Source organism: Lycorma delicatula, chromosome 3 (genome assembly GCF_047948215.1).
Source record: "Lycorma delicatula isolate Av1 chromosome 3, ASM4794821v1, whole genome shotgun sequence".
NCBI lineage: Eukaryota > Metazoa > Arthropoda > Insecta > Hemiptera > Fulgoridae > Lycorma > Lycorma delicatula.
In genome coordinates, this window is record NC_134457.1 from 56,626,532 (window position 1) to 56,647,369 (window position 20,838).

The 20,838-nt window shown below is 28.8% G+C and overlaps 1 protein-coding gene across 1 annotated transcript in view; it reads right to left on the reverse strand.

The window, feature by feature from the left end:
- The window catches only part of Mau2 (Mau2 sister chromatid cohesion factor), a 34,203-nt gene extending 13,607 nt beyond the window's left edge, over positions 1-20,596 (reverse strand). The window contains exons 1-7 of the mRNA XM_075359835.1: positions 20,372-20,596; positions 18,771-18,950; positions 17,979-18,101; positions 16,110-16,238; positions 9,214-9,322; positions 8,809-8,973; positions 429-676 (exon numbers count right to left, since the gene is read on the reverse strand). Of these exons, the coding sequence (XP_075215950.1) occupies positions 429-676; positions 8,809-8,973; positions 9,214-9,322; positions 16,110-16,238; positions 17,979-18,101; positions 18,771-18,950; positions 20,372-20,596 (1,179 nt within the window). The remainder of the gene's footprint in view (positions 1-428; positions 677-8,808; positions 8,974-9,213; positions 9,323-16,109; positions 16,239-17,978; positions 18,102-18,770; positions 18,951-20,371) is intronic.
- Positions 20,597-20,838: the final 242 nt, after the last annotated feature.

The window sequence follows — 20,838 nt, forward strand, 5'->3', positions numbered from 1 at the left end:
TGTTTTAACAGGTAAACAATGAATTGATGATAAGCTTAAAACAAATTTCAGAAATTTTTCATTTTAATATAGTAGTTTATATGTTTTTGAGAAAACATAATTTAACACAACATTAAACACCCTTTTACAGATGTTGTCATTTTATTCAAGAATAATTAACAGGAATTTGCATTTACTTACATAATTAAAAATATAAATTTATTAAGTAAAAAGTACAACTGGTATTTTGAAACACTTTTTTTTAAAATGAATCAACTTAAAAGCAATAATAACAGTAATAATTTAAGGAAACAATAATAAATTAAAAATAAAACACACCTTTCAACAACCACCAATTTTTTCATGAACTGTTTTCAATAATTTAACAATAACCTAGCCATTCAAACAGAATTTAAGTACTTTTATTTTAACAAAAATGAAATACTGACCCTAAGAGCAGCAGTAAATTGTGCCTCTGCAGCCTCCATACAATTCATTGACATGGCATATAAACCAAGTAATGTGTGAAGTTGCGGCCTATGAGTTTGTAACAGCTTTGGTTGACTCTGACATAAAGCACATGCTTGTGACATCTCTTGTAATGCTAATGATTTGTTACCCATTACAAGTCGACACATTACAATGTGTTCCAGTAACATTAGTTGAAATACGGATAGGATCGGCTTATTGTCTACAACTGCAAGAAGAATTTAATTTAAAAAACTTAACATAAATGTAGTTAATGGAGTGATTTTTTAATAATAAAAATAGCATTTACATATAAGAGGGTCATTCAAAAAGTAATAACTATTTATGAACCCTTACCATGCAGGAGGCCTATGGATATCAATTCCTACTCAGCAAGTCTCAGTGCCCATTTATTCTGTGGACATTTTCATTGCATTTTATAAACTTGTACTGTTTTTGAGTAAGTTTAAAATGAAAAAAAAAAATACTGAATCCCAACTGCATATGAAGTCATTCAATTTTTTAATGAAAGAAATACGCAACAGTGCAATATTCAGCATCAAGTCAAGGATGTTTACAGAGATGTGATGAATAATGAACTGATGTGATGATATGATGAACTGTGTGGTTGCCAGTCTTTATTAGGATAATTTGGTCCAATGTGTAAATGAATTCATCAACAGGACTAGTGTGTTACTCTTGTTAAAATTAGTGAAATCTTTCTATTTGTTTCTCACATCCATGAAATTATATTCATTTCTAGTACAAACATTTTACATTCAATTCTAGTAAAGAAAAATTTGTGCAAGGTGAGTTCCATGATATTACATGACCTCAAGCTACTGAGAAAACAAAACAATTGCTCTAATTATCTTGAAAAATTAAAGTGAGCAATCATCCAGTCTACAGCCCTGACCTGGACCTCAGTGACTATCATCTGTTTACCAAATTGAAACACTTTTTGATAGGAAAGTGTTTTGAATGATGATGACTTGAAGAAAAGTGATTTCTTATCTCAGTAAACTGATAAGAAGAATATGATGCAGGAATGAAAAACTTATCACAGTACAGTAAGTACTTAAACCTGTGATTAGGTTAAGGTTAGATCTTATGTTAAATAAAATGTTTTATTCAAGAATCACTGTTAGATTTTTAATCATAAAACTATTTTCCAGTCAACCTTCTCATTAAATAATACGTAACACTGAAAAGTAAAACACAAGTGAATACAATAATGAAAACTTACACCTACTAATGTTAAAAAATTAAAAGGTTTAGAGAAAACTTTAAAAAGTTTAAAGCAACTAATTAAAAATATTTTTACCCATTCATTCTACATGTCAAAGTAATGGAAAAACACCAGTATACTTGTAAAACATTGATTTAATTTAGTGAAAGGATTATTGTAATTTCATAGCAGACTCTTTAAATATTATCTTTAGCTTCAAAATGTAACCGTTTTTTTAATTTTAATTTCTGCTGTCATGAAATGGGGCTAAAGAAAGGTTGTGTATATTATCTCAAGTTTATCACAGTTCCAGAAAATGTTTAAAAAATGATGATTTGAAAAAATATTACTGTTTTCACATCCTTGTAGAATACTTCACATCTGCTTAAACATACAGACCTAAATTATGACCTGTGTTGTTGATTTTAAAAGACTTATCAAAATTTTACTACACTTATCAAACAAATTTCTATCAATGAACTTTTAATCAGATTGAAAAGCCACACAAAACGAACATAAAGTTACAGAGCAAGCGTAATCACTGATGGGAAAGGTGAAATTATATCAACCATGTGGTTCAGTTAAAAACTGTCTATCCTTGTACTGATATGCAGGACCAAAATCAGATAGACTAATTAACATGTACTGTTATCATACAACTTCAAATTGTTTCATATTTATTTTCATATTTTCTTTTAGAAATTTCTTCATTAGCATAGACTTGTTATTGTACAAGTGTAAGATTAATTAACACTTTCTGTAATGGAGCGATTAGAAGAAACATAAGATGACTAGCAGATAAAAAGAGGAAATTTCAAGTGAGAGAAAAATGTATTAAAAAATTTACTATTAATACTTTCATCCAGGGGAATCAAGTTTAAATCAAAACTGAACAATCTTCTTTCTTCAGATTCAAAAGCTGCAGGTAATAAAAAACAAGAAAACATATGGAACAGAGATCTAAAACCAAGGAACCATACATAATAAATGGATTTCTATCATGAGTGGGATTGCTACAGCTGAAATGATGTGTACATGAAAGACAATGCAACAGACTTTGGAAAAAAATGGTTTTCATCATATCTGTAAGAATGATTTTAAAATCCTATACTCTTTAACCTTGGCAAACCACTTATTAGGTACTAATACCTTGAAAGCATTATAGAAAGTAAAGTAGACGATTGGCTAGAAAGAAATAGAATAATATGTAAATGTGGTGATAATGCAATATGAAAATTGCAAAACTACCAAGGAAAAGTAAACATATATGTTGTGTATGTATGGTCAAAAAAAAGGAAGAGGAACAGAACAGTCTGTATCAAATGCAAGAAAGGGTTAAATGGGAAGTGTTTCCCAGAATGTAAATGTCAAGACACCTAGATATTAGCTTAAGTTGTAATATAAAAGCAAAAAAATTTATTAATGATGATGGACATAAATGAAACAACTGGAATGAGAAAAAGATGGAACCTGATTCCAAGCTACCACAATATTTAACATTTTCAATTAGAAAAGCATCTTTATGGCAAAAAATATATAGAAAGACAAATTTATTTGAGAAAATAATTTGTAAAATATTTAGCTAAAGATTTTTCTTTATTTTTATTAGTTTTATTTTTTCATTCTTTCGAGTTATTGAGTTTATTTGATTATTCTTATTTTTATTAACTTGTGTTAAAGTAACTAATTGATTTCCTAATAAGTGCTCTTTTAATACAGTTTTATCCACAGAATCATTCTAAAGCAATAAGGCTGTTGCTGATACTTGAATTTAACAGTGTTAACCAACAATTTTTCTGGTAATAAACTGAATTCACATTTTAATGCATTCATTGTGAACTTACTGACTTCCCTGTTATCTAATTCATCATGAACATTTATCTGCAGAATATGACACAACATAGATCACAATTTATCATTAACCAAGGTTGTAATAAAAAGTACTTTTAGGTTTTTTCAGAACTCCTCTAGTCTATGGACAACTACAGAGGTTGGATATATTTTCTTACCCAATTATGAATGCTATTTTAATTTTTATATAAATACGAGGGTGAATTAAATTTAAATGGTAATTTTGCTATTCTATGCAGCAAGCAGTTCCAAGCTGGATGGTAGAATGGGGAGGGTTAATGTTCAGTGTGTTAAGAGAGGGAGGACCACTTAGTTAGCTCCCCTGCTCTGTTCTGTCATCAGTACAACCTAAGTGAGCAAGAGGTTCCATCGTCTGTTGCACAACATATAATCATAAAGTTTTTAACTAATGAAGACATTAAACCTGTGGAATTTTTAAAGGTACAGTTTGGGGATGCTACACTGTCCCAGAACTGAGTGTACACATGAGCTAGACAATTTAAGGGCGGGTAAGAAAATGTAGAAAACCGAAGTCATGATCGATGCCCAAGGTCAAATTTCACAGCTGATATTATCTGCACAATTTGAGAGCTTACAACAGTTGATCGCCAGTTCACTGTTGAAGAAATCGCATCAGAAGTGGGTATCAGCTATGGGAGTGCTCAATCCATTGTTACTGATAATTTTGGCTTTACAAAAATTAGTGCTCAATGGGTTCTGAAGTTATTGACTCAAGAATAGATCAGGCTGGAAATCTGTGAGAAACTTCTAAATCAATTTCAACAAGGAGATGATTTTTTGAGGAACATCGTCACATGTGATGAGACATGGATCCATAATTACACTAGAGTGAAAAATGGCGAGTAAAGAGTGGTGAAGGAAGGATAAGAGCTGCCTTGTGAAGGCCAAAACTATTCTGTCAGCAAATTTCTTGCAATGATTTTTTTTGACTCAAGGGGAGTTTTACTCATTGATTTTATCCACAATCAATGAATGGTGAATGTGGCTTATTGCCAGTTGCTACAGTCAACAAAAGTCACCTACCAAAACTGTCCATCAGAGATCTGTTTATGCCCAACAGAGATGTCATCCTTCTCCATGAAAACGCCAGGTCACACACCGTGATTTTGACAAGTGAAGAACTGGAAAAATACACCACCCTCCCCACAATCCAGATTTGTCCCCCTGTAACTATTTTTTGTTTGGGCCTTTGAAAGAATTGCTTGAAGGAAAACGATTCGAAAACAATTAAGAAATTCAAGGAGCGTATGCGGAATTGGTTGACAACTCGTCCCCAATCATTTTATGAACAAGTAATATTCAAGCTTCCAAAACATTCACTGGCAAAAGTGTGTAGATTGTGTAGGAGACTAAATAGAGAAATGATGAAGGTATGAATTGTGTATACTATTAATCAATAAATTCATCAAAAAAATTACAGCTTACATTTGATTCATTCTCATAAACTTTTCGCCCATTGAATTTTTAACAAATTTACATGAACATTTCAACCAAAAAACATTGTTAGTACTTTATATATAAGTAAATGAAAAACATATTTTCCTATTAAAGGAAATAAGTACCTAATTCTCCTGCACACAATATTCACATATAAATCACAGACAATAGACTGATGGGTGTGGCAACTATTCCTACATTTTCAAACTAATTCCATTAATTATTAATAAGCCAATAGAACAACTAATTCCCTAAAAACAAATCACATACTTCATCATAATATAAAAGATTGATATATAAGGTATTTGACATATTTGTTTATGCTGCCTGACTGTTAAAGACTGTAAAATAAATAAACAGTTTCCAGCTGGTTGTGACAAAATCTTGAAAAATATTGTGATATAATCCACCATCATCTTTTTTTTTCATTATTATTATCATCTTTTATTACTGCATAGGATCACTTTAGTCAGTCAATTATCCAAGTCTCTTCAGTGGGACTGTTTGGGTCTTGTGGTTCTCCCACTACTTTTTCATACGTTTCGATTTTGTCTGTTCCTAGTGTTGAAAATGTTCAGGTTGCGAGTTTTCTCTTGCGAGTGTGAGTGTTTTTGTTCTTGATTTTCTTGTTTAATTTTATTTTATCTGTGGTATCTATTGATATAAGGCCAATTTCCTTCAGATCCATCATCATTTCTCTGATCCATCTGCATCCTTCCTGTCTTGGTGTTTTTTGAGTCAAGATTGTACTGTACTAGCTGTTTCAGAAGTCTTGAATCTTGCGTGATGATCTACAAAGAATCCTAGTCTCCTCTTACATATGGTATCAGTTATGGGTTCTAACTCTTTGTAAATGACTTTGTTGGGCAATTCACCACTACCCATCTTTCTGGAATTTTTTATTGATGCAGGTTCATCCAATTCTTCTTTTGATTTTTTGGAGTCTGTCTGTTATTGCTTGTTCATTCAGGCGGAAGAGTGTTTCTGCAGTATAAGTGGTTTCCGGTTTTATAACTGTGTTGTAGTGTCTTATTTTTACGATTACTAATAGGCATTTTCATTTAAGTGTATCAGGTTAATTTTTGAACTTTAGCTAGTTTGTTTCTTCTTATTTGGATGGAGGTTTTTTTCATTTTGGTTGTTTGTTACTATTTCTTCAAGTTATTTAAATTGGGTTACTATTTTGATTTTATTACCATTTATGTTTACTTCTTTTAATCGTGTTGGTTTTTAAGGCAAAATTTCTGTATTTTTGAATGAAATTTTGAGACCAATTTTATTTACAATGTTTTGAAGTTCTAATATCCGTGATTTAGCTTCGTCAATGTCGTTTGCCAATACTGCAAAGTCATCAGTGAAATCAAGGCTGTTTTGATTTTTTTTTTTCATTACTTATAAATAAATAAATTCTTGACTTATAAATATTATACAGGAATGTTAATTTTTAAGTAATTAATTATAATTAGGTAATTAATTGTTAAATAAATCACTAAACCTGTGTTTTAAATAGTTTTCTGAAAATTTTTGTTCTACATTGGGACCTACAACTTAAAAAAGAGTCATCACCTTAGATAAAAAAGAGTCATTTTGTGTTACATGTTATTTTCAAACTGACACATACTCATAGTAAAAACAATAACGTCTCAATAAATAAATGCATTTTTCATAAAAAGATGATATCCTTCTGACACATAAAACTTGAATAAATTGATAAGAGTTTTATAGATGCTAAGAGGCAATAGAAGCCTAAGATATAAATGTGACCCAAAAATATTTTACAACCAAAGTATTTTCTGATCTGAGATAAGAAGTATCCAGAGAGTCAACATCTATTGGAAGCTATACATATTGATTAAAATTCTGTTCACTATTCTACACAACTAACTAGGTTACCAATTTACACTATACCTTTAGTGAAGGGAATTTGTCTAATAACCATAATAAAAGTTGGCACAATAATCTTGAAATATAATATACGGTATACAATTTTTTAAATTTTTTATTTACAGTAATAAACACACATATAAGTATCACAAGCCTGTAGATTACAAAGACATTTATTATATTGGTTGAACAATATGCTAGAAACAGAGGAAAGACGTAACCCTCATAAAAAATATTACTTCATGATTCTAGAACTCTAGTTCTGAGGTATACTCACGAGAGGTACTTTTGATTTATATGGTCATTTAGACACAGGTAACACAAACCAACAAGATCTTTTATCTTAAAATCATCAACAAAAGAAAAACAAAATACACATATCTGAAAGAATTCTGACAGAGATTAAAATACACATTTTAACAATCACATTCATTAAAGGGTAAATCATACATAATTAAAAACTGCTCTAATTACAACTGATAAAGTAAATATCTGTAGGAGTTAATTAAAAGATAAAATAATTCAAACCTGGTATAATAACAAAAGCTAAATTCTGACTGACAACACTAGCAATATTGTTCCCATATATTTATGGAAAGAGCTCATCATAATCACATCTACATGCAACTCACAATATATATTAGACACAAAGTACAAGGTTTGTCCCAAAAGTGTATTAATCTTTTATTTATCTATGGAGCTACCTAAAATTACAAGTTATCTCCTTCAAAGTATGACCCCTTGGGAAGTTACACAGCATTTCCAATGTTTCTTCCACTGTTCATAGCAGTACCAAAAGTCACGTCCCTTAAGTGTGTACAGCTCATTGATTACAGTTTTTTTTATGTTTTTCACTGTCCTGAAATGATGACCCTTCAACTTCAATTTCAACTTAGGGAAGAGGTAGAAATCGCACGAAGCTAGATCTGGGATGTAGGGAGACTGTGGAAGTAAGAAAATGTTTTTCTTTACCAGAAATTCTCGAACTAAAAGGGAAGTGTGAGCTGTCATGTTATTGTGGTGCAGCACCCAATCAAGTCTTTCTAAGACATCTTTGTTACAGGATCTTTATTTAAGACATCTTTGTTAAGACGGTATTAACTATCTGTTCTTGAGGTACAAATCTTTTGTGCATGTCACAGCTGTCGAAAAAACAGTAATCATTGCTTCCACCTTCCAGAATGAGGTCATCTTCAACATTTTCTCAGCCCTCTTTGAAAGCTTTTTGCCACTTAAAAACCAAAATTCTTGATACAGTAGCTAAAGCTTTGATTAAAGTTTCAAATGTTTCTGTGGCAGACTTGTTGAGTTTTACACAAAATTTGGTGTGTAACGTTGTTCAATATTTTCCTCTATTGCCAACATAACAAGGTTTATAAAACACCAATAACAGTAGCAGCAACCGACTCAATCGATCCAGTTGAATCAAGTATATACGTTCACCCTAGGTCACTAACTATGCGCTGTTATACATCAAGGGCATTTTAAAATACCTGTTCATCCATAGGAAAATCAGTAAACTTACTTTTGAGACACACCTAGTGTATTATTTTAAAAGAAATGAGATAATATAGAATGTATGTAAATGTAATAACATCTCCACAGGTTCACAATTTGAATAAATATGAAAAACACTACTTTAGATTTTTCCACGAGCATAAAATATAATAAGAAATATTACTTATCACATAAATACATGAAAAGAGATAACAGGTTGTTTCAAATAGTTATGACAACAACCTAAAAAAACTCACCTTCTTAATTAATTAATTGATTAAAATTACATCTTGTATTACTTATCTACTTTTTCAGTTCTGATCTAAAAAGCAACACTGATATAATAATACTGAATAAAAAAAGACAACAAATAATAAAAACTGAAATAGAAACACTCAATGTCTTAAAAATTAATTTATAATAATTTCATTTTATCTACTTACTTTTCAATTTTTCTATCTGCATTAACGCTTTGTCAGTGTATTTCTGAGCCTTATCCATATAGCCTGCCTGCATACTGTGCATTACAGTAACAAGATACACAAGAACATACAAGTGTTCCTTTGGCATCCATATAAACATATCACCCTTATTATTACCACTCACCACTGAAAAAAAAATACAGTGACTTTTAACAAACTTCCATGTTACACACGTATAAAATCTAACACATTCCAATTCAATGTTCCTTATTTAAAGTAACATAAACAATGACACTAACAAATACAACCAAATACAAGCTAAATTAGTATATTTTTAATATATTACAACATAAACTAATATGTTTTTAGAGATTACAATAATCAAAATAAGTAATAAAAACAAACATCATAAAGCTGCTTGCTTACTTTCATCAGAAGGCCACGAAGGTTGCATAATTGTCTGTATACTCTGCTGTAACTGTTTTAAACATGGCTTAACACTCTTTACTTGACCTGCCATAAGATAATGACATACCTAAAAACATAAGAAAGGATTTAATTGTAACTTTTAACGATTATCAGCCAGAAACATCACAGACATTATCTGAATAATAAATAAAAAAAAGTAGTACATGTCTTTAATGAATCTAAAAGTCATGCTTGACTTTTACAATCAAGTATCTAGTGATGTCTGTAAAAATCATTAAAAGATTCATTAATTTTTCAATGCTTGTTAAAATTTCAATAAACAGTGTTATTTCATAATAGTTAGGGATGAGGGATGTAGGATGTAGGGGGTAGACCGAAATGAAATGACTGGCACTAGATAGGGAATCTTGGAGAGCTGCATCAAACCAGTCAAATGACTGAAGACAAAAAAAATTGCATAATTCACATTAAGTTATATTTCACACAGTTGATTTCCCCTGATTGTTAAACATAATTAATTACTATTTCTTAATACAATAAAAAAAATTAAAGTGAAGATTTTCTTTTTATTATTACTATATTTAATAATTTTTATATTGTGAGCTATTTTAGGATTATTATACTTTTATAATTTTACTATAATAAATATTTCATTAGATTTATAACCACTATATAAACCTCCTTTTTTTGGTATAACTACTGCAATAAATAGTTCTGGTATAAGTTCAACAGCCAGTTGGGAAATGTACTTGTTCAACGCCAGCAGTCTAATGTTAAGGATGTAAAACATCCCTAGAGCCCAACCTCGTGAACTGTGTGTTCAAACAACATTTTATCATAAAAAAATTTTTATTCAATAGTTACATACATTTACAGGCTGAAACAATTAAACATTATTAATACAGTACTTGTCATAAATCATTAATAGTAAAGCCATATAGAATATACTTTCTATTAACCCTTAAAACATGGGCAGTCTAATCACTGCACATGGCAACATCCACATCTAATTCCCATTTCATCTTTACCTAATTCCAAACATCTATATTGTTGTTCAACCAAAACATTGTTTAAAAAATTGAAGTATGATAAATCTTTTAAGTGTGCCAAATTTCATAATTGTAATATTATTTTCTAGCTACCAAAATCATTTAAAAAATTTACAAAATGTCAACTCATATTTTAATTCTCTTATAAGACATCAGATACATTTAGTAAGAAAAGAAAATTACAATTCTGTCATTCATTATAAATTCTAACCGTAAGGTTGTACGGTCAACAAACAGCATTAATTAGTAGTTTTATGCTTATGTGAGACAATCCAAAGAAAACAACCACAAATATGTGCAACAGATTTTGGATTTTACACCAAGAAAAATCTCCACAAGCTCACACTTTATTAATTTGTGATTAGCCAAAAATAGCATTACAGTGATGCTGCAGCCTCCATAATATCCATACATAACACCCTGCGATTTTCTTGTTTCCAATGATTAAAAGAACACTCTGCTAAGAATCAAGAAAAAAATTGCTAAGTGAACTTAAAGATATAACAAAAAATGCTTTCTGAAATACTCTAGGATCAAACAAAATACTGGTATAAATGTGTCGCATATCTCAGGAACAACTTTGAAAGGGACAACATCAACATAGAAGAAAAGCAAATCCCTTTTGATAAAAATTAAAATTCTGTTTACTTTTTTCATCACACCTTGTATAACTGGAAACGCTACTTATATACCTCTCAATATGACAGATTCCCAACAGGCATCATCTGAATTGAGTGCTACTAAGCTGCAGAAAAAAAATATTTCTAACATTCAATGTTTAAGCTTCCATAATATAATTTACAAAGGAAAAAATGTACATAAATCTTTTAAAGTTTGAAATTAACAATTTTCTAATACTGCTTCAAATATATATTAGCTGTTCTACAGTAATATATCATTTAATTTTAAAATCATGCTGATTTCAAAACAATTATTACATGTTACGTGTATTTTACATATTCTATTTTTCGTCTTCTTTAACATTTTTAACTTCTATATATTCCTCTCCTATCAGAATTAACTAACATGGATACCTTAACATAAATAGCAAACACATTTTTATCTTTGAAAGTTTCTGTCATAAATTTCTCTATTTGTCTTAAGACCTTTTAATTTTAATAATCCACATAAGCTTTTAAATATCTCCCTGTAACACACATTACAACTACCTCAATTATTTTTCTTTCTGATTTTTATATTTTTCACTATCATAAGCTCTTGATTCTTCATAAAGCCTTTAAGAACCTTTGCTAATTCTCAAATGGATATTCAATTCCAGCAGATTTCTTTTATAAATAAAAATATCCCTTGGTTGTGCAACCTGCATTTGAACTCATCCTTACTTCATCCATCTGAACATAACAAGATTTTACAACTTCTGACAAATTATGTTACCTTATGATATTTAATCTTTCATTATTATTCTTCCTTAAATTTCAGCAAGATTGTTTTACTTACCCTTTTTTATTTTCAAACTCAATTTTTTCTCTTAGCAATGAATCCATTGTAACTCATTTTTAGTTTCTGCCAAAACAACACCATCAAAAGTCTCAATATTTTTATCCTTCTTTTTGGATAACTATTCTATATTTAAAATTCTTATTCAATCATTCATTGCTTCTGTATGCAAGTTAACAGGCAATAGGTAAAGACTACATCCATTTAGTCTTCTTTCTGAATAAAATCTGGTCTTCTTTATTTTTTACTCTTATCTAACTATACCTGATTCTTGTACAAACTAAGATTAATTCTTTTTCTATATTTCAGTTCAATTTTCTTTAAAATTTTCACTTTTATTTTATTCCATGTTATCCAAGATCATCTACAATACCTATATTTTTAATAGTTTTAACTATTATTCAATTTGTAAAGTCATTTTATATTTGTTCCTATCATTTTAAATTAATGAATATGATAACTAATAAGTTATTTCTAATCTGAATTTAATTTAGAAATTTTTATCCATGGAGAAATAAACTGCTTTAAGTGAACTACTAAAAGAGGAAACATTTGTGCCAAGAAGGTCTTCCTTAACTGCCTACCTATGGATACGACACTACTGAACTTATTCTATTGCAAGTTTCAGGTGACAAATATCAGTTTGGATATGTCATTTTACTTGTTTTCTTGCAATTCATTTATTCAATTAATTAATAAAGTGTTATTTTTATTTTCAAAATACTTTCTATCAGCTTTTCTCATAAGGCTTTGGATCTTCAGTGACAGCTTTAAAAATATTAAAATATTTTAATTTATTTTGTCCTTCTTTTAGCAGAGTACTTAAATCAATTTATTTCTTCATACAAAAAAAAATCTTTAATAAGCTTCAAGTTAACAAACTTCAAATAAAACACCATATACATCAAACAGAAAGAAGAAAAACAGCATTGACTCATGTTTCTATGATGAATAGGAACAAAGATAAAACGGTTTTACAAATCAATTAATAACATCTCTTGAAGACAACTGAAGACTCTTGAACAGATGAAGACAAAAATCTAATGTTTATGGAGTGATAAGTTAATAGAATGAGCTACCTTGTGTAAAACCTTTATTGTTAATATTGAAGTAGTAGATTTTAATACTAGCAATCAAAATTAAGTTATCTACAGAGGGCTCAAGAAATGATGTCTTTTTTAATTTTCATTACAATAACATACTACAAAAAGTAGTATTACAATTCCCACAACACTATTAAACACAGAACAAAATTATCAAAAAGCTGATGTCTTTTTTTAAAATCAGCTGGGTAGTTTTATTTTACTAAGTCTAAAACCTCAAACTCAGGTGTATATAATTTTTTTGCCAAGTAGTACACCACCTAATGCACAATTTATTAGCCTACAACTATCCAAGTAAGTGTTTTTTCCCCTTGATATAAAACTTAATAGTATAGTCTTCTCACATATATCTGCTTCTGTTTCTCTTGTTATGACAACTACATTTATTCTAAAATTTGTGGGTACTTTCCCACTACCACAAATTCATAGCCTGCAGTCTATTCAGTCCTACTTCTATACAAGGCAGTAATTTTTTTGATATATATCTGCCCCTACTGCCTTTTTTCTGTTCACATCTTTATGAATTTTATTAAACTCTTTTCTGACCTCAAAATCCAATTTTCTCTGGCCATCAATTTCTTTTTCCCAAACTTAATCATATTATTTTTAATCTCTGTGTAGTTTCTCTTTATATTCTTGGTACAGGTTATCTCTTTCTTACCTTTCTAACAACTGCTTTTCATACGCAACCTGATAATAAAACAGTGACTTTCATTTCAATAAATTTTCAATATCCTAAATCTATCTTTCCAGTAATCATATGTTTCTCTACTTTACTAAATCTCTACATCAACCTATTTTCCTTAGATGATTTGCAATTTCTATCAATTTTATTTTTGAAGTGATTGCACAGTTTCCATCAGCTTTAGAATTTTTATATTTTCCACTTTCAATCATCAATTCTACTAATACATCTTTTATTATCCATGATTTTTACAAAAATCCTTTTTATCTAATCTTCTGCAGAAGAGTTGGGACATATCCTGTACTTTTGTTGCAAGCTCGGGCTTTTAATCTACTATGACTAAAATAATTCTCTATTGTAATGCTAGATATTAATAGCATCACAAATATTGACGATGAGTAATATATGACAAAGAGTAAGTTATTAAATACAGTTTATAGGGAATATACTCTTTGTCATATATCATTCCTACATTCCTATTTTTAGACTTTGTATCAGTTACTCATACGTCCTGGCAAAAAATCTTGACCCATCTTTCCATCTTATTTTATTAATTCATATTACATCTAGATGAAGCTTTCCATTCCTTGTTTTTACAATATTTCATGCTCTGACTCAAAGAATAGCTCAGTTTTTATACTTCTTGAAGACTCCTCTTGCACAGTCACCATCCAGAGATCCAATCAGAAAACTTCCCACAGTCCCAACACTTTTCAATCACCTTTGCACATCAAATTAAGCTTCCCCAACAGCCTATACCATTCTTCCTCTAACTGTTCTACTCCTTCTCTTACCCTTTTCCCTAGTACTCTTTCAAAGATTTTCAGTGTATGGCAATCTCTGAAATATCCTCTACAGTTCTCACAATTTTTTTTATGATTAGGTGTAGCATTTTCTAACCACTTTTCTAGCTTTTCTTCTTTCTTCAGACAGCTTTCATCAACTGGCACAACCAATATAGTCCTACTTGCCCACCTCCTTCTACCATTTCACAATTCATCACTTCCTGAGGCAATCCCTACTCTCACTTTCTTTACTGCCTCTTCCACTTCTCCAGACAATGATAACATGAAAGCGTTTTTCGCTCAGAAAAATCCAAACAAAAAAAAATCTTCCACTTCTCTCATTCAAGTACTTTCACTCTCCAGTTTGTACTTAGCATGATACTCTTCAACCTCCACAATATCATTAACCTACCACACAATACCTAACAGTTTCTGAAATATTCTTATTTTTCTTTTATGCACTAATTTTAGACCAGTAACTCTGCCCTCTCATTATTTACCGTTACAAAACCAACATTCCTGGTTATTTTTAAACTCACCATTTCAAATAATTACTTTTTATCTTCTCCTAAGTCATTCTTCAGATCCATTTTATTTTTCTTCCAGAACAATTAACTGAGGAACATAAAATTAATTTCCTTAATAATTCCTCTTATGCTTTCCATATTTAGTCTTTAGAATATGCTTTTTAACTTGCTACAGGAAACTTTTCAAAATTTTTCTATCTTTGAACTCAACAATTTTTATTACTTTCTCTTTTATTTTCTAGTTACTCACTTCTATCCTAATCTTTGCAATCACTGTCTGTGATCCTTCAACAGGCTTCCATTTGAGACAATTAAATGTATCCATCCCCTTGAATCATGGCTGTTCCATCCATTAACTCTTTTTGTCTCAATTTTTCAATCAAGAAGTAATTTTCAAGAGGTCTTTGTTCTCCTTTTGTCCCAACCATATCTAGTAATCTTCCATGAGCACTTCTTCCTAAACCAGGATTCACAGATTACTAGGTCATTTCTTTAATGCATGACAATTCAATCAACTTAGTCATAAAAAAAAGTATTTAAAGATGGACCTATATACATAGCACTTCTCCAATGTACTGCCTCACATCTCTCTATGAAGTAATGCCAGCACTACTCCAGAAAGGTGTAAGCTCCTTCTTAACTTTTTATAATTTTTCCCTTTTCGTTTTTCCTCTGCCAACCTAGTACAGCCAGGACTACTTTATCATATAATCTACCAATGGCTCTACTTTTTCGTTTAGGATCACATTATTGTCTTTTTCAGCCTTTTTCTCTCCTGTTTTCTTCTTCATTTTCTTTTTCTTTTCTACTTGTAGGTAACTATCATCTGGTAATTTCAACTCTTTTGTAATTACCCAATTCTCACAGTACTCCAAGAAGAAAACGCATTACCAGGAGGTAATACCTTATATTTTTAGATCTACAAGTAACTTCCACTTAATAATGAAGAGTTTGCTACCTTCAGAAGTAATTATATCATTTGCCAACTTGGATAACACCATTTTTGCATGAAGAACAGGCATTAACACATGAGTTTTTTTCACAATATGGCTTAAATTCACCCCAGTCACTTATTAGATCTTGAAATATTTTAAAGGGCCTTGGTATTAACTAAAATCCACCATGCCTTTTATCTTATCCCGCAACACCAAAACTTTATGGATACTTGATGGTTTCACAATATAGAAAAATGGGAAAAGTTTCAAACATTCTAACAATAACAAAATAAAATAATTAATCTTAAAATAAGTTAAGTAATAAACTTAATTAACTATTAATTTATATACCTGTAAAACAAGAAAGAATACTTTCAAATATTCTTTTTGGTACTGGCTTCCTTGCCAACTATCCACTAAATGTCCAGCTTGATTTAGTAATGGTAAAACTTCAATAAACTTCTTATCAATTAAAAGTAACTGTGAACAGAAAATTTTATCAACCAAACAAAACCTTCATTTCTCTTAATAAATATATATATTTCTTAGATATATTTGTTGAACTTAAAAATATAATAAATAAAATTAAGATAATAATTTTTCAATGTTTAGTTGAAAGAAATACATTTGTAATCTATTAAATGTTTACTAATAAAAAATAGTAATTAAAACAAGAATAAAAACAAAACCAGCCTCTTTATTTAGAAAAAAAAAATAAAAAATCAATAAAAATTTCACCCAATAACTAAAATTTAAAATAAAAATAACATGAACTTGATGTTTAATCATAAATGCTGGCACAAAATTTTTTAGTTCTAAAAAATATAACTTAAATTAAACAAATAATTTCAAAAAACCTAAGAACTGAAAATATTAAATAATTAATCACTAAGAATAAAATTTCTAACAAAAATTTGCATACATTATAAACTTAGCATTAACTTATACAATACAAGCCAAATTTAAAAGCAAAGATCAAATTTTTTATTATAAAAATTAAAACTGAATTAGACAAAAATTTATTTTTGATTTTTTTAAATTATGTTGCTGTATTATTATTATTTATCTTGTTGTTTTTATTATTATATATCTTATTGTTTTGATAATATACAAAGAGAAATGAGAAAATTTTTTATATATCCATAAATTAAAATTTTTGTATAAACCACATAGTAGAGTGTTCAACAAACCAAAGGATAAGTAATGAAGCCTAAAATTAATTATATAATGCTATATTCTATAAGGAAAGATATTTAGCAGTTGTACAGAATACACATTTGCCAACAAAATTTTATTTTATTTTTATTAACCATATATTAAACTTAACAATTTTATAAGGTATTTGTATTAATTTTTCCCAAAATGGATCTTCTGATATAACTGTGTTTTCAAGTGAAATACATTGCCATTGTTTATGTACTAGCTGGTCAAAGCTCACTTCACTTGCTCGATCGTCTAGCCAGGGAGCTCTGCCCCCCTGCACTCTCGACACGTTCATATCATCATGTTCATGAGAATATTAAGTATTTTACACAGATATTTTAAGAAAAGAAATATTAGTGTGTTGAGAATATTTTTCAGAACATTTTGGTGTTTTTATATTAAAAATAGGCTTAAGGAGTAAGTAGATATATAATAATACGTTTTAATGAAATATGTTTTGACATGAATATGATGATAACAGGGAGTTGACTTGGGGTTGCCATCTTCTTCATTTAGTCTTGTATGTTTCATGTGAGATTGTGTTAGTTGCCAGTCCAGCTGCTGCTATTGGTGCAGAGCAGACCACGTGATGCACTGCTGTATGCGTGCCTACGACTCTTTCTCACTAAATAAAGAATCTCTTTTTTATTGCTAATATTAACTAATAATCCCTTTCTTTTATTATCAAAATTAAATTTTTAAAAGATAATAAAAATAATAATAATAAGTACATAAAAATATAAATAAAAATAATCTAAGCTAAGAAATTAAATTAAATAATCTGTAAATTAATTGACAACAGACTGCTTTTTTATTAAGCAACAGACAAATGCCAGATAACCCATCTACATTAATAATATAATGCTTCATATTTGTCTGAATGCAATGGCAGTTTTTTAAATTTTAAAACTTTTTTATAAAATCAAAGTATGACTAATGACTATAATTAAAAAATTAACAACTAAAAATGACAATCCAATTAAAATTTTTAGTTACATAATATTAATAAAAACTTACCATGCATCTACTTAATAGAAAAAGGACACGTGTGTAACTAGCTGCTGAAATGTGTGCATAATCAACACCCACACCTAATAAACTACTGGCTAATTCATAATCTCTTTCTGTTGCATGTATTTGCTGTAACAAAAAAAAACAAAATATTTATAAAATCAAAATTTATTAAAGAAAATCTTATAACATATAAATGAACTATAATATTAAATTCTTGGTCATATTATAAACTCACAACTCATAAACGTAGATGAAACTTAAAAACCAAATATATTTAACAAAAACAAATAAATATTTTGATAAAAAATAATGATTTTGCAATCTATGACAATCAGTATTGAAAATTACAAAAATATCTTTAATATCAAAAATAACCCAATTTAAAACACTAAAAATTAAAGTAAAATGTTTTTATATAAATTTGTAGTTTATTAATGACAGTAGCATTTTTGCTGTTATTCTATAATTTAAAGACAACCAACAATAAAATCTTAAAAACCAACTAACTATGGGTTTTGTTTTTTTATTTTCTGGGAATGTGGAACATTTTGAATTTAAATTCTATTGTAATAAAACATTTTAATTACTGGGATTGAGTACTTTCAGAGAATTACTCAAGCAGATAATCACACTAATTTAAAAGTTTTAATACAATAGCATTTAAATTCAAAATGTTGCTAAATACTAGAAAAAAGTGCAGGGTGCTCCAAAAATAATTCACACTTTAAAAATTAAGGATTGAAAAGAGTGAAAACATTTATGAAGAAAAGATAATACATTAAAAATAAAACTTACCGCTAATTGAAATATTAATCTACAATGCCAATATATACTGTGCTGTGAAAGTTCAATAGCTTTTCTTAATATGGGCTTGGATAAATTTGATTGATTTTGTTGTTCATAAAGTTCAGCTAAGACGCTTGCTGCTTCAAACTTCACATCATCAAAACCATTGATTATTTGTGATAAAAGCCACTGAAACAAGTAATAAGAGAAAAAGATAAATTTAAATTACAATAGGCAGTAGTAATAAATATTGTATAATTTATTCATGTATATATATATATATATATATATAATAATTTCAATGCTGAACTCAGATTGAATCATGTATGCTAATTACTTATCCATAATGAACAGGTTAGTATTCATCAATGTCCATGCGCAGAGAATATCTACAAAATAAACTTTTTTTTCAAAATACTATTAACTAATAAAAAACAGAATACTACCATTACTCAACAAAAAATTTGAAGTATATGTGTGTTAAGATAATTTCTGAATAATAGAATGAGATTAATCCATTGCCTCAACTCTTACCAAAAAATTAATTTCAAATTCTCCTCAACCGAACTTCAGAAGTAATAAAATGCTGAAATTATGTTAGGAAATATAAATAACACAAATGAATCCATTCTGCCTACTAATTATGTAGCATTAAAAATTGGCTACACGAACTTAAATTTTATGAATAGGTTAAGCCTATTGTTGTATTGTTTAAGACTGCATTTAAATCATGCATTTCTAAGTGAATAAAATAGCCAGTTATTAATTTATAAACATGTAAATATTTATAAGTGATTAAACAAGTTTAATTACAGACATTTAGTTAATTATTATTACAAGATTCAATGCAATTATATTTTATAAGCTAAACTCAAGACAACTATATTAATTCATACAGTACAAGAAACAAATATTTACTAGTTACAGTACACAATTATGTAAGGAAAATTAAATTATGCTCCAGCAAAAAAGTAAACTTTTACTATTAACAAAAATTGCTGACTTAATAAGAATAAACTTAGGATTAATAAAAATAAAAAAACACAGTAAATAATGTTATCTGGTTATTAATAAAAATCTTAAAATTAAATCTTACAATACAACTATTTGGTGCTAGAAGTAGAATTAGAAACTAACCTAACCTCAATACACAATAAAACCAAAAAAAAAATCAGACACTTTACGAAGATAATTAAATAACACTTCATATTATAGTTCTGTAACTCTAGATTAATTATTTACAATTCACAAAACAATAAAACATATTTATTCAAGTGGCTGAACAATATAAAACATGAGCCCATGAAGAATAAACAACTTAGATTTATTTTTGGAAAATAAATTTCTTATCAGTAATAAATATTTCATTTAAAAATACATAATATGTTCATGATTACAACGAAATTCGAAATTTTCTGACATAACAAGTCAAATGTCAATAAGTAAAACTAAACACAAGAACTTGTGTTGCAGACAAAGTTCTATATAAAAATAACATAAACAGCGACAAACTTAAATGCACAGCACTAATAAATTAATATATTTTTTATTTAAATTATTTTTACTTATCATAAACAGTCTGTAATGCAATAAGTAGAATTATAACTTACAGCTTGTTCCAAATGATTTCTGGCTAAATCTATGTTCTTTGTATGTGTTAAAAGAATATTTCCTAACTGTAAATGTGTCCTTGCTTCAACAATTGGAGGAGGTTTAAAATTAAAAACAGCTTGTAAACACTGAATACACAATTTTATATTAGGAGGGCTAGAAGTTCGAAAATTTTCAGCCAAACCTAACAACGATAAATACCAAGCATCCTGGGAGGACGCCATTTTCTACTGTTTACAATGATCATCTGACTGTTTCCATTCCGTTATTTGAATCTATTCAATTTCTTTTAATAATGAATTGAAACGGGGACTGAAATAAAATTTACCGTCAGCTGACATTCAGCTGAAACGGACTGTAATGAAAACCTTGATTTGCCGGGTTTCTACTAATTAAATATTTTGTAAATTACGATTTCAAATGTATGTTTTATTCAGTTTATCTAATTTCATTTGAGTTTTCTGTA